At 40.0% G+C, this 15777-nt stretch overlaps 1 protein-coding gene across 6 annotated transcripts in view; it reads right to left on the reverse strand.

Annotated features, from left to right (window-relative positions):
• PIGG (phosphatidylinositol glycan anchor biosynthesis class G) overlaps positions 1–15777 on the reverse strand; it is a 105476-nt gene that overhangs the window by 34880 nt on the left and 54819 nt on the right. For 5 of the 6 annotated variants that reach the window (XR_006353656.1, XR_006353654.1, XR_006353657.1 and 2 more), the window contains 2 exons: positions 10915–11224; positions 347–510 (listed from right to left, as the gene is read on the reverse strand). Coding sequence is in view for 1 of the 6 variants with exons in the window: in XM_043973288.1 (XP_043829223.1) it covers positions 347–510; positions 10915–11224 (474 nt within the window). In the remaining 5 variants the exon portion in view is untranslated. The remainder of the gene's footprint in view (positions 1–346; positions 511–10914; positions 11225–15777) is intronic. The other variant, XR_006353658.1, reaches the window with a different exon arrangement.

Below are 15777 nucleotides of genomic sequence, written 5' to 3' on the forward strand. Positions count from 1 at the left end.
TTTCCCTCACCCATAAAATAAGGTTTGTCTATATCAGGGTCTTAAACTTTTTTGTGTGTGTCCTAGATACTCACAGCAATCTGGTGAAGGCTAGAATCCATCCATTCCCTTCTAAGAATATCTTTAAAATATTTTTTAAATGCATAAAATAAAATGCATAAGATTACAAGGGAAACCAAAGATACTGAAATATAATTATCAACATATGAAAAAAGGCAAGTTCATGGACTCCAGGTTAGATGATCTTTAAGGTGACCACCAACTCCAAGTCTTATATAATTCTGTGAATACAAGTCTTAATTCTAGCTACTTTATCACCAGATTTGTAGTCAAAATAAGTCATTACCTGTTGTTTTCTGAACTCAAAAAACTCAGTAAATGAATGGCCCAAAGGATAGGTCCTATATATGTTGCAAAAGCCGTGAGGAACATAGCTGGCACTTCTATATAGTGGTCCAGGCCAACAAAGCCTGCTGAAATATCCAGTGTGGCAATGTTATTGGAATTACCCTGAAAATAGAGAAAAAGAAAAAAGGTAGATGAGTCTAGTAACATATTAAATTTATTAAAATATTTTAACAGCTTACCCAATGCTTAGAGGGTTTAATGCCAATAGTCAAATTTTAATTATATATTTATTCATTAAACGTTTTATTAAGACATTACAAATTTGAGACTCTGTACCAAGCATTGCCAGAGGTACAGAGACTAATAAAACAAGATCCCTGTCAATAAGCCTATATATACTGTAAAAGATTTTAGCTAGCTAGCCGGCTAGCTGTCTGTGGGGCTATCTATAAGCTATTAGCTGCCTAAGCCAGTCTAAGGGCCTATTTGCCTGGGGGTTTAATAAATCCCCCAGGTTTGTTAAGCCCCATACAGGGACCAACCTGTAAGGGTGCCCTTCCCCAACTGCTTCTCCCAGACTGATAAGAAAAAGCCTCTTTTCAATTTAAGCAAATACCAGGGTTTATTGATATGGAAAAAACTTAGAAATAAAGGATAAAGAAAAATAGGGCAATATGACCTGACTGCGTTTAACTTTCTCCCTGCCGATATGAAATCCCCTCCCTCGTCTCTCACCTGTGGATGTGGATGTCTGGCTGCCGCCACCACCTTCACTCTCTGTCTCTGTGCACTTAGTCCTTTCTCTGGCCACGCCCTCACTCATCTACCGTCCTGTCTCCTGTCTACTAACAGACTTGCTCTTCTTCACTACCGCTTTTTTTCCACTACACCCCTGCGTCTCTTTTCATTAACCTTCTCTCTCAGAAATCTCAGGCCAGCCACCCACTCACACCAAGATAATTCGTTGGTACCCTCAGGTCTATGCCTAAGGCCATTCCAGAAGTGCCTGGAGCTCCAGAAACCCATGCTGAGTGGAGTGTGGGTGCCTGAGGCCTCCGTGCGGGCGTGTTGTGCCCATGAGGTGGTTTTGGGGAAAGCAGTCATGCTGGGGGAGGGGCGGCCCATTTGGGGCGCCCAAGGCTAATTTTAGCTTTTTACAATAGTCTGGCAAGGAAAATCAGATGTGTAACCCACATAACTATAATATAAAATAGACTGTGATGTGCACACGAGAAAAGTACAAAGTGCTTTAAAAAAGGGAGAAGTCACTTCCAGCTAAAAGATCAGGAAAAGCTTCATGGAAAAAGTAGCATCTGTGAATAACTGTAACATATCAGTAGGGTCATCATGATGAAATAAAAAGCACCTTGTCTTTGAGTCAGAAGACTTGTGCTCTGACTTGGCAAGTTACATTGTTTCTGAGATTCAAATTCTTTTTTCCGTATGGGGGCAGCTAGGTGTCTCAGTGGATGGAATGCTGACTCTGGTGTAAGGAGAACCTGAGTTCAAATGTGATCTTGGACACTTACTAGCTGTGTGACCTGGAGCAAGTCACTTAACCCTGTTTGCTTCAGTTCCTCATTTGTAAAATGAGTTGGAGAAGGAAATGGCAAATCTCTCCAGTATCTTTGCCAAGAAAACCCCAAATGGGGTCACAGAGAGTTGAACATAACTGAAACAACTCAACAACAAGAAAAAGGTGAGGTTAGTACCTGTAGTACCCCACAGGGTTGTTGTGAGAAAAGTATCTCAAAAATCTTAGGGGCTATAAAAACGTGAGTTGTTATAAGGGAACAAGGGGAACACTGCTTACTTTTCTTTTCCTTTTTTTTCTTTTTTTGAGGGGCAATTGGGGTTAAGTGACTTGCCCAGGGTCACACAGCTAGTAAGTGTTAAGTGTCTGAGACCAGATTTGAACTGGATTCAGGTCCTCCTGAATCTAGGGCTGGTGCTCTATCCACTGCGCCACCTAGCTGCCCTTACTTTTCGATTAAATCTTGGAAATTTCAGGTGAGGAAAGACCTAGAGGGACATGATCACCAACTTTAAATATCTGAGTGACTCTGAAAGTGAGGGAAAGGCAAGCCTTAGCTAGCATATAACCAGGATAGAACTATAACCAATGGGCAAAAGTTATAGGGAAACCAACTTCAGCCTCAAATAAGGAAGGACTTTCTAACTTCCCGAAAACAGAATATAATGTTTGTTGCATGAGGCCATGACTTTCACCTTACTGATGGTATTTAATTAGAAATGAGATGATCACATGAAGTTGTTGGTATGAAAATATTTTGACTGACTAGGACTAATTTGGGGGGCTAAAGCTGACTGGAGGACTAGTCTAGGGACTTTTGACTATTTGGCTATCTGACTATCTAACTGCTATTAATTTAATGTGGGCCATTTATAAAGTTCCACCACACTGCTCCACTCCCAAAATTGATAAGCAAAAGATTAAGAAGACTCTTAACTAAATAATCAAAGCAGAGTTTATTTATGAGATACTATTTAAAATTAAGAATAGAGGGAAATAAAATGTACAACCTGACTACGTTCCGTTCAGGTGCTTCCACCTGCTGCCCCTAGAACTTTTTTAATACAATAAGGGCCTTAGCAGCCTCTTGCCTTAGGGCACTCAGGTCCTTTATTCTAACTCCAAGCCCCTTTCACTTTGTAAATCCCCCTGCTTCTAACTTTATTCTCCTTACTGCCACTGCTGAACCCCTGTGTTTCTCTCTCACCCGACCTTCTGTCTGTCTGCTCCATTAGTCTGCCCTTCCGGCCTCTCTTGTCTCTGCTCCTAGTCCTTTAGCCTTCTCCTGCATCCTTGTAGCCCCCCCCCCCCGTTTAGTCTAACCCCCAGGTCTATATATATCTTTCTTATCTCCACTCAAATCTTGGGGCTTTTTGCACCCACACACCAAGCTAATCTGCCAGTCAGGGCTGCAGCAGGGGCTGGGGGGGATGCTGGAGCATCCTGTGCCTCAGCACAGGCTATGCCAGAGCCCCCGCCTGGATGAGCCCCGGATCTCTCGGATAGCTCTGCTCAGAGTGGAGGGAGCTAGCACACCCTCCCCCCAGCTGTCTGACCTGGCGTCTTGTACAGCCCACGGGGCTTTTTGGCTCAGCTAAAGCAGAGGGGGAGGGGCACCAGCTCCTCCCACACAGAAGAGACCCTGAGGGCCTAAGGCTTTCTAATCTCAGCCTAAAGGTAGGGTCCCCCAAATCAAAATAAATGTCCACATTGGGGAATTCATGCTTTAAGTAAAGCTTGAAAACGAGATGACTTTTCAGATCCCTTCTACCTCCTAAATTCCATGATCATATGAATTTTGTTGTTGACTCTAAATTCCTCAAATGGCTTATCCCTTAAATGACCTACATGCCCTCAGCAAGTTTCTCTAATGGTTTTTGTTTTGTTTTGTTTTTGTTTTTATACCGCAGTCATTTCTGAAGTGTTTTTCTATAGTCAGAGAAGCATGAAAAGACTTATTTGAGCTGATTTTTTTTTTAAGTAAAGACAGTAGAACCAGGAGAACTATACATAATGACTATGGCGATAAAAACAGAAAGAATAAATAACCTAAACTGAACCCTGCATAATTATAATATTTAAGCCTGGTTCAGTAGAAGAGTTAAGAAAACCAATTTCCTCCCCTCTTTATGGAGTTGGGGGATTATGGACATATTGGGTTTGTTTTTTTGTTTTCTGCAGGACAATGAGGGTTAAGTGACTTGCCCGGGGTCACACAGCTAGTAAGTGTCAAGTGTCTTGAGGTTGGATTTGAACTCAGGTCCTCCTGAATCCAGGGCTGCTACTTTATCCACTTCACCACCTAGCTGCCCCCCGATTATGGACATATTAATAAAGAAAGGTAATATAGGGGCAGCCAGGTGGTGAAGTGGATAAAGTACCAGCCCTGGATTCAGGAGGACCTGAGTTCAAATGTGGCCTCAGACACTTGACACTTACTAGCTGTGTGACCCTGGGCAAGTCACTAAACCCCAACTGCCTCACCAAAAAAAAAAAAAAAAGAGAAAGGTAATATAAAAGCAAGTTATCAATAAAATATAATTTTTAAAATGAGGAAGTTGAACTAGATGGTCTTTAAGGTTCCTTTCAGATCTCAATCTATGATCCTATGCTTGTTTCACTCTGCATCAATTTATATAAATCTTCCTTCCCATGCTTCTAAATTCCCCACATGCCTCATTTCCATCTGCATAATAACAATACATTACATTCATATATACACACACACAAAATTTATTTAATCATTCTTCAAATGATGGATGCTCACTTTTTTTCCAGCTCTTTGCTACCACAAAATATGTACTATAAATATTCTGGTTTATACTGGAACTCTTATTTCTGTCTTAGCCCTCCCAGGAATGGGATCTCTGAGTCAAAAGGTATGAACAATTTAGTCATTTTCTTGCATAACTCCAAATTTTTATCCAGAATGGTTATTCCAATTCACAATACCACATGCAGTATATTAGTGTGCCTGTCTTCCCATATCCTCACATCGACTGCTTCTTTTTTTGTCATCTTTACTATTTTACGGGGGGTTGGGTAAAACCAGTGTTTTAATTTGGAGGTTTCCATATGGTCACTTATAGTTTTCAATTATTTTGAAAACTGCTCATCACCTCTTAAAGAACTTTTAATTATCTTCCCTCTCCCTCCAGGTAGAGGAAAAACAGTCAACTGAAAGAATGAAAGTGCACTTGAAGTCAGAAAGCTGCAAACAAATCTGGGAGGAGATGCAATCTATCCCCACCTTAGCGGGAGGAGGTGGTGATCTAAGAAAGTTGGGCAACTGAACGATTAGACCTGAAGTTCTTCACAATATAACTCAGTGGATTCCTAGATACTTAGATTGCCCATATTCAATAGTTTTTGTTTTCTAAATTTTAATCCCTTGATAAACTGAATATAGATGATGTGGGGATTAGAGTTTGGAATAATTTTTTTCCTCCACTCACTGGAATGAACTGTTGAGGCTAAAGACCAAGGACACATTTGTTTACTAACATCCCACATGTAGTTTGATTAGAAAGGATCATCATTTATTAGTTTCTTCTTGAGTAGTCTCTAAAAATATTACAGACAGAACCATAATATAAGATTCTAAATCAGATATAATTAATTCACACATGCTTATGAAATGTAGGTACATTATCTCTTATTAATTAAAGAGACAGAGGACACTTAATTTTACAACGATTTTAGTTGACCACATACTATACCTAGATTTTAACACACTTAGAGAAAAGTCTCTCAATCTATCTTCTGGACAAGATGGAGGAATGTGGGTTGGATAGCACAAGAGGTGGACATATAATTGACCATCCTTAAACACAGACTATGGATTAATGGGTCAATATAAAGAAAGATCTCTAGAAAGCTTTGTACTTGATCCTGTCCTGTTCAATACAGAATTTTAGACCTAAGACGGTTATTAGAAACCAGCTAGTCTTTTGGCCGTTCTTTCCCTTTTCTCCCTGTCTTGGTTATCACATCTGCTTTTACAACTTCAGAGATCATCTCTATGTGGATGACTTCGAAGTATACACCTTCAGTCAAAAATTTCAACAGCTTCCTGGGCATGCAATGTAGATGTCTCAACAGGCCCTGGAACTCAATATGCATTAAATTGAATTATCTTCTCTTTATCCTAATTTCACTACTTTATTAATGGTCCCAGACACCACAGCTCAAAACTTCTATCATCTTCTACTCTTCCTCCTCCTCATTCTCTAATTAGCTGCCAACTCCTATAGATTCCATCTTTGTAAATGCTCTTGCACACATCTCCTCCTTGCTCCTCCCACCACACTAACCCATACCAGAAATACACAAAAAGAACCTGAGAGTTGGAGGTCACTAAGCTCTTTTTTTTTTTTTTGCAGGGCAATGGGGGTTAAGTGACTTGCCCAGGGTCACACGGCTAGTAAGTGTCAAGTGTCTGAGGCCGGATTTGAACTCAGGTACTCCTGAATCCGTGGCCAGTGCTTTATCCACTGCGCCACCTAGCCGCCCCCCCCCCCCAACTAAGCTCATTTTTTAGCAAAAGAGGATGAATCCTCTTTATGACAACCCTCCAACTGCCACTTAAAAACAAAAACAAACAACTTTAATGACAGGGAATCCATGACCTCCTGAGGCAGCCCATTCCAAGGGCCTCATTGTGCAGATGAGGACACTGAGGTCCAGAGAGGTTGTGCAGTCACAAAAGGTAGAAGGTGGCAGAGGGGAATTCAAACCCAGGTTCTCCAATGTCAGGTCCGCCGCCCTGTGCAGCCTTCCTTCTACCTCCCTCTTTGGGCCAAGCAGAACAAGCTGAATCCTTCTATTGGAATAAAAACGAGCATTTATAAAGTGCTGTAAGGTTTGCAAAGCACATCACACAAGCTGTCTCAATCAATGAGATCACATGTGTAGGCCCTTCATACGCTATCTGAAGACAGGCCTAATGTACCCCCCACAGTTAGCTCTTCTCCAGGAAAAACGTCCCCAGTTCTTTTGAGTGTTTCTCTGGTGTCATTGAGTCTCTTCCCCATCCCAGCGGCCCTTCTCTGCATGCTCTTGGCTCCCACAACTGAACACGAGTAGTCCTCCAGATATGGCCTGACTAGATGACAATGGACCTTCCATCACCTGTTTCTGGACTCTACTTCTGCTGAGGAGTCTAAAATATCCTTCACTTTCTGGCTCCATCAAACTGCTAACTCACGCTGAGCTCCCAGTGCTCTAAGACCTATTTGTAGGAACCATTTGCTATCTTCTATCACAGTGCACTGGTACAATTGATTTTTCTAAACAACAACAAACAACCCAGTGTAGGTATAGTAGAAAGAGCATCTTATTCTCTGCTCCAGAACGAAGATCAGAAACCTGAGTATGCCATTTACTTCCAGTGAGGCCTTGGGCAACTCCCCAAGCCTCTCGAGTCTGAGGTCCTGCTTCCAGTTCTAAATCCTATGAACTAGGACTTTGCATTGTGCCCAATTAAATTTAATCTGCAATCAGACTTAGATCATAATCTATTCTAGCTCTTGAAATCTTCTGTCTCCTAATTCTGTCATTCTGAAAGGCAACACAGCCTAATGGAGAAAGAGACTTTCAGTCACAAAGTTCTGGCTCTGACATATCCTTGGCTGTGTGACCCTCAGCAAATTCCTTAATCTTTCATTGACCCTTCAGACAACTCTCCAAGATAATCAGTTACAGAACAGTTGTTATTCTACATTGAAGGGAGTTTCTTTATCATGAAATCCCAACACTGATGAAATAGAAAAGTCTAGAAACCTCTGCCCAACTGAAAAAAATCTATCATTCGACATCCTAGCTATCCCCCAGCTTTATATCATCTATGCATTTTATAAGAATGTTGTGTCTTGGGGCAGCTAGGTGGCGCAGGGGATAGAGCACCAGCCCTGGATTCAGGAGGACCTGAGTTCAAAATCGGCCTCAGACACTTAACACTTACTAGCTGTGTGACCCTGGGCAAGTCACTTAACCCCAACTGCCTCACCAAAAAAAAAAAAAGAAAAAAGAATGTTGTCTGTCTTTATGTTGTTTATGTCTTCATCTGATAAAATGTTAAATAACATAGGGTTATGGATAGATTCCTGAGGAACTCTACTAGAGACCTCCCTCCAAATTGAAATCCATCAATGCAAGACTATCTTTTGGGTTTAGCCATTCGACCAATTTGAATGTGCCTATCTATACTATCACCTAGTCCACATTATCACCATATTACTGACAAAGACTGTCAAAAATTTTGTCAAATTACAGGTAAATAATGTCCTTAGCATTCCCTTGAGCTACCAACTAGTAAAGTAACCCTGGCAAAAAAAAAAAAAAGGAAATTAAATTAGCCTGGCATGACTTAATTTTAATGAACTTAAATTGGCTCTCGGTAAATACCACTCCCTTAATGCTAAGTGTCTAGAATTTTGGTAGGAATCAAACTCAATCTTCATTGGCTTAAAAGCTCAGGTAAAAGAGGAAACAACTACTGCATGTCTCAAGTCAGATAAGACCAGAGAAAACCAGCTTCACAGCAATGAAAACGTCTGAGTTCGCTGCATCACAGGCGGTCTTGGCAGCAAAGTTTGTTAATTAGTGGAACACAAAGTGTCTTAAGGTTTAACAGAGAAGTATAATACAAAGGGCATAAACATAAAGTGCTCAAGGAGGATATGAATCTCCTGTCCTGAGAGTTCTAATATGGGATCTGGACAACTGTCACAGCCAGACGCAAATAAGGCTTAACAAATCTGCTCTGAATTTGGAAGCTAGCTACAAAGTTTAGGAGCCAGATAAATTTATTGAATAAACCACGTCATAAAGCACTTTCCAATGGTCATTTTTTTCCCCATGCATTCCACTGAGGATAAAATTGTAGTAGCCAGAAATTAATACATTATTACAGTTGCAGTGTGACCAGGGCAGGGTACCATGGAACTATCACCTCTCTGATACTAGAGGAGAAAAGAGAAGGGGAGAGGAGGAAGAGGAGGAGAAAGAGGAAATGAACCGAAGGTCTCACTGAACAAAAAATTGGAAATTTCACCTTGACAGGAAATATTGCTGTCCTTTCCCAAATCCTCCCACACTGAGATGACAATAATGGCATCCTAATTGAATGGTAGCATGATGTGGTAGAAAGAGCCCTGTATTTGGAGTCAGGATAACTGGGTTTGAATTCCTGCCAAGCCCTTTACTATCTGGGTGGTTCCAAGAAATTCACTTAAGTTTTTTGACTCTTACCAGTGTCTCCTCATCTGTAAAACAAGGAGATTGGAATGGATGTTCTCCAAGGCCCTTTCCAGCTCTAAGGTTTATGATCCTGGTCTCCCTGGCTCCAGTCTCCCTTTTCTCCAATCTAATTTATCCTCTACGTAACTGCCAAAGTCATCTTCCTAATGCACAGGCTCTTCTGCTCCAAAATCCTGTGCTTCCTTCAGGTCTACAAAATACAACACAAGTTCCTTAGTCTGGAGTCTTTAAAGGCCCTCCATAATCCAACTCCAAATCTATTTCTACATGATTTCCCTTCCCACACTCTGACTGCCAAACTGGACTCCAGCAATTTCCTAATCTGAACTCTACCTGTGATATGGTACAAGCTTATACCTGGAATAATCCCTATAGATAATTCTTCTCCAAGGAATAGAACCTTCATCATAAGGATTTCGGGGGCAGCTAGGTGGCGCAGTGGATAAAGCACCGGCCCTGGATTCAGGAGTACCTGAGTTCAAATCTGGCCTCAGACACTTGACACTTACTAGCTGTGTGACCCTGGGCAAGTCACTTAACCCCCATTGCCCCGCAAAAACAAAAACAAAAAAACATCATAAGGATTTCGATGATCTTCCCATCCCCAGTACAAAGGGATCTCTCTCTTCACATTTATTCTATCACTTCCGAGCTCTCTTTTGCCCTTATCATATTCTGCCCGTGTTATACTTCTCTGTGTACATGATATATCCTCCCAATTAGACTAAAATCTTTGAAGACAGGAACTACAGATTTTCATCTTTATACAGTTAGCGCCATGCCCAAGTAGGCATTTATTAAAAAGTTGACTGAACTGAATTTTGTTGAATAGCTACCATTCCCCTCAAATCCAGGAAAATGGCAGAGAAGCCAGTTAATGGAAACAGTCGATGTTGGATGAGTTGCAGAAAGGCAGGTACACAGCCTGCTACACTCTTGGTGGAGCTGGGAACTGGTGCAACCAATCTGGAGAATAATGTGGAATCGTGTTAAACAAAAGGGACTAAGAATCCATACTCTTTGACTAAGGGATCATACGTGCGTACACACACACACAAGCACATACACACGCATGCTTACACACACACACACACACACACACACACACACACAAAGAAGTGGTCAGAGATAGAAGAGAAAGGTCCCAAATATGCCAAACTGTTCTTCTATTCATAGCATCACCTTCTATGATGGCAAAGACTGGAAACTAAATAGCTGCCATTAGTGGAGTTGATATCACCATACCATAAGAAAACAATGAATAGGAAGGATACTGAGAAGCATGAGAAGACATATAAAGTGATATGGAATGAAGTAAGCAAAACCAAGAAAACAGTTTACTCAATGACAACAAAATAAATGGAAAGAACAAAACAGCAAAGCTGATCACTGTATAATTATAAGGAATAAGCTTGGCCCTGGAGAAGAGTTCATAAAATGTATTTTCCTCCTTTCTTTGTAAAGGTGAAGGACTTACGGACATAGAATAATACCTATACTGTCAGAAGGTTGGACTGATTGGCTTTGCTGAACAAATTGTGCCCTTTTTATTCTTTGTCACAGGGCACAGCTCACTGGGCAGGGGAAAAGTAAGGAGTATATTTGGAAATGAAGGTGATATTAAAAAACCAAAATATATTAATAAAATATTTTTACAGTACATATAACCCATCAAGACCTGTAATACTGTTAATAATTTCCCCCAAGTTAAAGAAAACTGAAACAACAGGATGTAAAAAGTAAACGGTCTTCTTTTGGTGACAGTAACATACCTGAAAATAAAAGAAAGCTTGGCCAAACCAATAATGCATTATGGTAATCTGAGCTGCATCATGTTTCAAGGGCTTCCAGATGAATTTTGCCATTATAGCCTGAATCAACAGACTAAATACCAAAACAGGAAGATTGTGAGGTCGGAGCAACAAGGCTGCTAGAAGAACTAATCCGCTATATATTTCCCACAAACCTCGACTCTTGATATTGATATCTGCAGAAGTGACTTGGGCTTTAAGCAAGTCTTTGGTTCCAGTGAAAAGAATACCCAGAACAAAGACATACACAAAGCGAGCTTCAATAATTCCCCTAAAAGAAAGAACAAATTAGACTTATTAGCATTTTTCTGCAAAATCTAAGTACTTACTTTCATATGTGACATATAATTCTAATTGCATCAAAGGAAACATTTAACAGAAGCTAGTTCTGCTGGCCAAAACTCCACAGAATCAACTGCATTGTCCCAGTGCCAGGGGACACCAAGAACAAGTCTTTGTATGTGAGTCAAAAAGGAACAATGATATCCCACTATATTCTAACGTACCTGACAGTGCTCTGTGTTTATAAGGTCAAATGGAAGGAAAGGGAACCTGGATTATAAAACTTAAGGTAATATCTATATGATTATAGCAAACCAAAAACAAAGTTCCATTGGTTTGCTACAGGTAGTCTGAAAATCACCATATTAGTTCAATTACCAAAGGCACAATTCTGATATGAAGAAAAAGATGCCTTAAATTATAATAAACGATGCTGTTTCAGTGGGTGAGCCACTGAATTATTAATTATATTAGAATCACAGAATTACTATTTTGCAACTCTCTAATTACAATAAATGTTGTGTGTTATAGCAGTGTTACAGGCATACCTCGGTGATATTGTGGGTTTGGTTCCAGACCACCACAATAAAAGTATCACAATAATGAGTCACAAAAAAATAAAAAAATTTTAAAAATAAATTTTAAAAAATTTAAAAAGGGGGCAGCTAGGTAGCACAGTGGATAAAGCACTGGCCCTGGATTCAGGAGGACCTGAGTTCAAATCCAGCCTCAGTCACTTGACACTTACTAGCTGTGTGACCCTGGGCAAGTCACTTAACCCCCATTACCCCACAAAAAACAACAACACAATAATGAGAGTCACACAAATTTTTTAGTTTACTAGTACATATAAAAGTTATGTTTGCACTATACTGTAGTCTATTAAGTGTGTGATAGTATTATATTTAAAATAAATGTATATACTTTAATTAAAAAATACTTTATTGCTAAAAAATGCTAACCATCATCTGAGCCTTCAGTGAGTCTTAATTGTTTTGCTGGGGGAGGGTCTTGCCTCAACATTGATGGCTGCTGACTGATCAGGGTGGTAGCTGCTCAAGGTTGAGGTGGCTAAGGCAATTTCTTAAAATAAGACAACAATGAAGCTTGTGGCACTGATTGAGTATTCCTTTCCCCTGAACACTTTAAGGCCATTGTAGGGTTATTAATTGGCCTAATTTCAATATTGTTGTGTCTCAGAGCATAGGGAGGCCAAAGGAGAGGTAAAGAGACAGGGAATGGCCAGTTGGTGGATTCGTCAGAACACATACAACATTTATCAATTAGATTTCCTGTCTTATATGGGCGAAGTTTGTGGTGTCCCAAAACAATTACAATAGTAACAGTAAAGATCATTGATAACAGATATAAGAATAATGAAAAAGTCAAAAAAATTGTGAGAATTACCAAAATGTGAGACATGATACGAGCACATACTGTTGAAACAATGGTGCCAATAGACTTGCTCAATGCAGGGTTGCCACAAACCTTCAATTTGTTAAAAAACAAAACAAACAAACAAAAACAATGGCTCCCACCCCCCTGCAATATCTTTAAAGCACAATAAAATGAGGCACATCTGTAGTATCTTATAGAAGGGGCAGCTAGGTGGTGCAGTGAATAGAACACTGGATGAGAGTTGGGAAGATGAGTTTGGATGGCACCTCAGACACAGTATGTATGTGACCCTGGGCAAGGCACTTAACTTCTTGCCTCAATTTCCTCCTCTGTAAAATAGGGATAATAGATAGCACTTACCTCCCAGAACTGTTGTGAGGATCAAATGAGATAATTGTGATGTACTTAAACGCTGTACTAGTACATAGCACGCACTATATAAATATTCACCCTATTATTCTCTCTCTGTAAGCTGCACGGGAGCAGAAACCATGCCTCATCTACGTTTTAAGGCTCTCATAATCCTTAGCACAGGGCTGTACATACAAGAGTTGCTTAATGTTTGCTGAAGTGAACTAAAGAGTTGAAAGGGTCCTCAGAAGTTGTCTGGTCCGATCTTTCCCCAAAGAAAGAATCTTCTCTAACATCCCCTAAAATGGTGATCTAGGCTCTGCTTGAAGATTTCCTGCCATGGGCAGCTCACTGCTTCCTAACGCAGCCCACTCCACTTTTGGGCAGCTCTAGTTTTTCCAGAAGTCTCCTTGTAATTTGCCACCCTGGGCTATTGTTCTGTCCTCAAGGGACAAGTAGAACAACTCCAATCCCTCTTTCATGTGCAGAGAAATAACATGAGTTGGTTATGTGGTAAAAGCAGAGGAGATGCCACAGTGGGGCACGAGGTTCAAAAAGGACAGGATCACTTCGACAAGGGTCCTGTTGGAAGGCTTCCTGGAAGAAGTGGCACCTGAGTCTCACTCAGAAGAAAGAAAACCTAAGACTTGGGGGACCCAGGCTGCAGCAGCTTTCTCAAAGGGATACTCTCCCAAAGAGCCCCAGAGCTTGCTTGCTACCTGGCATCCACTGGCTCTACCATGTCGCTGCTTCTAGCACTCTCCTCCCCGCCAGACTCCACTACTCTTCTGTTGACCTATCACTCTTTTTCCACTCCCAGGCTGAACTCCTTTGGGGACCAGATTCTACCCCAAGCAGCAGTTTCCCTCCCATTACAAGTGTGACATTAGAAACAAGACCGTTGCTGCCCTCTGCTGGTGTTGGGAACATGTGCAGGTCCTGGCAGTCAAGTGCTGCCCTGCTCTGGTCAAACCCACCTGTCCTCTCAGAGCCCTAACTTGGGTAAGGGACTGTTTGACTCATTCATCTCTTAGTTCTTTTAGCCCTTTCCGACCATTTCATTTCAAAATGATCAAAAAACAATCAAACTATCAAAAATATTTTATAGATCTAAAAAAATGATAACAAAATTCATCTGGAAAAACAAAAGCTCAAGTATATTAAGGGAATCAATGAAAAAAATACAAAAGAACTTGGTCTAGCAGTACCAGATATCAAACTGTATTATAAAGCGATAATTATCAAAACAATCTGGTACTGGCTAAGAAATAGAGAGGTGGATCAGTGGAATACAATAGGTACAAATTACACTAAAGTAAATGACTATAGTAATCTAGTATATGATAAACCCAAAGATCCAAGCTTTTGGAACAAAACCTCATTATTTGACAAAAACTGCTGAGAAAACTGGAAAACAGTATGGCAGAAACTAGGTATAGACCAACACCTCACACCGTGTACTAAAATAAGATCAAAATGAGTATATGATTTATACAGAAAGGATGATACCATCAGCAAATTAAGAGAGCATGAAATCATTTATCTGTCAGATTTATAGACAGAGGAAGAATTTAAGACCAAAGGAGATATAGAGAACAAAACAAAATGTAAAGTTGATAGTTTTGATTATATAAAATTAAAGAGGTTTTGCACAAACAAAACTAATGCAACCAAGATTTTAAGGGAAGCAGAAAACTGGGAAAGAATTTTTGAAACGAGTATCTCTTATAAAGGCCTCATTTCTCAACTATATAGAGAACTGAGTCAAATTTATAAAAATACAAACCATTCCCAAATTTATAACTGGTCAAAGGATATGAACAGGCAGTTTTCAGACAAAGAAATCAAAGCTATCTATAATCACATGAAAAAAGGCTCTAGATCACTACTGATCAGAGAAATACAAATTAAAACAACTTTGAGGTATCACCTCACACCTATCAGAGTCACTATTGATCAGAGAAACACAAATTAAAACAACTTTGAGGTATCACCTCACACCTATCAGAGTGCCAAATATAACAAAAAAGGGAAAATATTGTATGTTGGCGGGGATATGGGAGAACTGGGATGCTAATCTACTGTTGTTGGAGCTGTGAAAAGATTCAACCATTCTGGAGAGTAAAGAGCTACAAAACTGTGCATACTCTTTGACCCAGCAATACCATTGCCAATCAGCAGCTTTCTGGATGGAGAAATTCCAAGATGCCTCTTTTTCTTCTGTTGGCTGGCTGCTCTGTTGTAGGTTCTGTCCATAAAGTAGTTAATATCTAAGTATCCCAAAGACATACCAAAAAAGAGAAAAAGACCTAATTGTAAAAAAATATTTGTAGCAGTTCTTTTTGGCTAAGAACTGGAAATCAAAGGAATGCCCATCAAATTGGGGAATAGCTAAACAAGTTGTGGTATATGATGGTAATGGAATATCATTGTACTATAAGAAGTGACAAGCAGGATGATTTCAGAAAGGTCTGGAAAGACTTGTATGAACTGATGTATAGTGAAGTGAGCAGAACCAGGAGAACACTGTTCACAGACACAGCAATATTCTTTAATGAAAAACTGTAAATGATTTAACTATTCTCAGCAATACAATGATCCAAGACAATCCCAAAGGACTAATGATGAAGCTTACTATCCATCTCCAAAGAAAGAACTGATATTTACTGAACACAGACCAAAGCATGCTATTTTTTATTTTCCTTCATTTTTTCTCTTATTCAAGTTTTCTTATACAAAATGACTAATATGGTAATGTTTTACATAATTGCACATATATAACCCACATCTGCC

This window comes from Dromiciops gliroides, chromosome 6 (genome assembly GCF_019393635.1).
Source record: "Dromiciops gliroides isolate mDroGli1 chromosome 6, mDroGli1.pri, whole genome shotgun sequence".
Classification (NCBI taxonomy): Eukaryota; Metazoa; Chordata; class Mammalia; order Microbiotheria; family Microbiotheriidae; genus Dromiciops; species Dromiciops gliroides.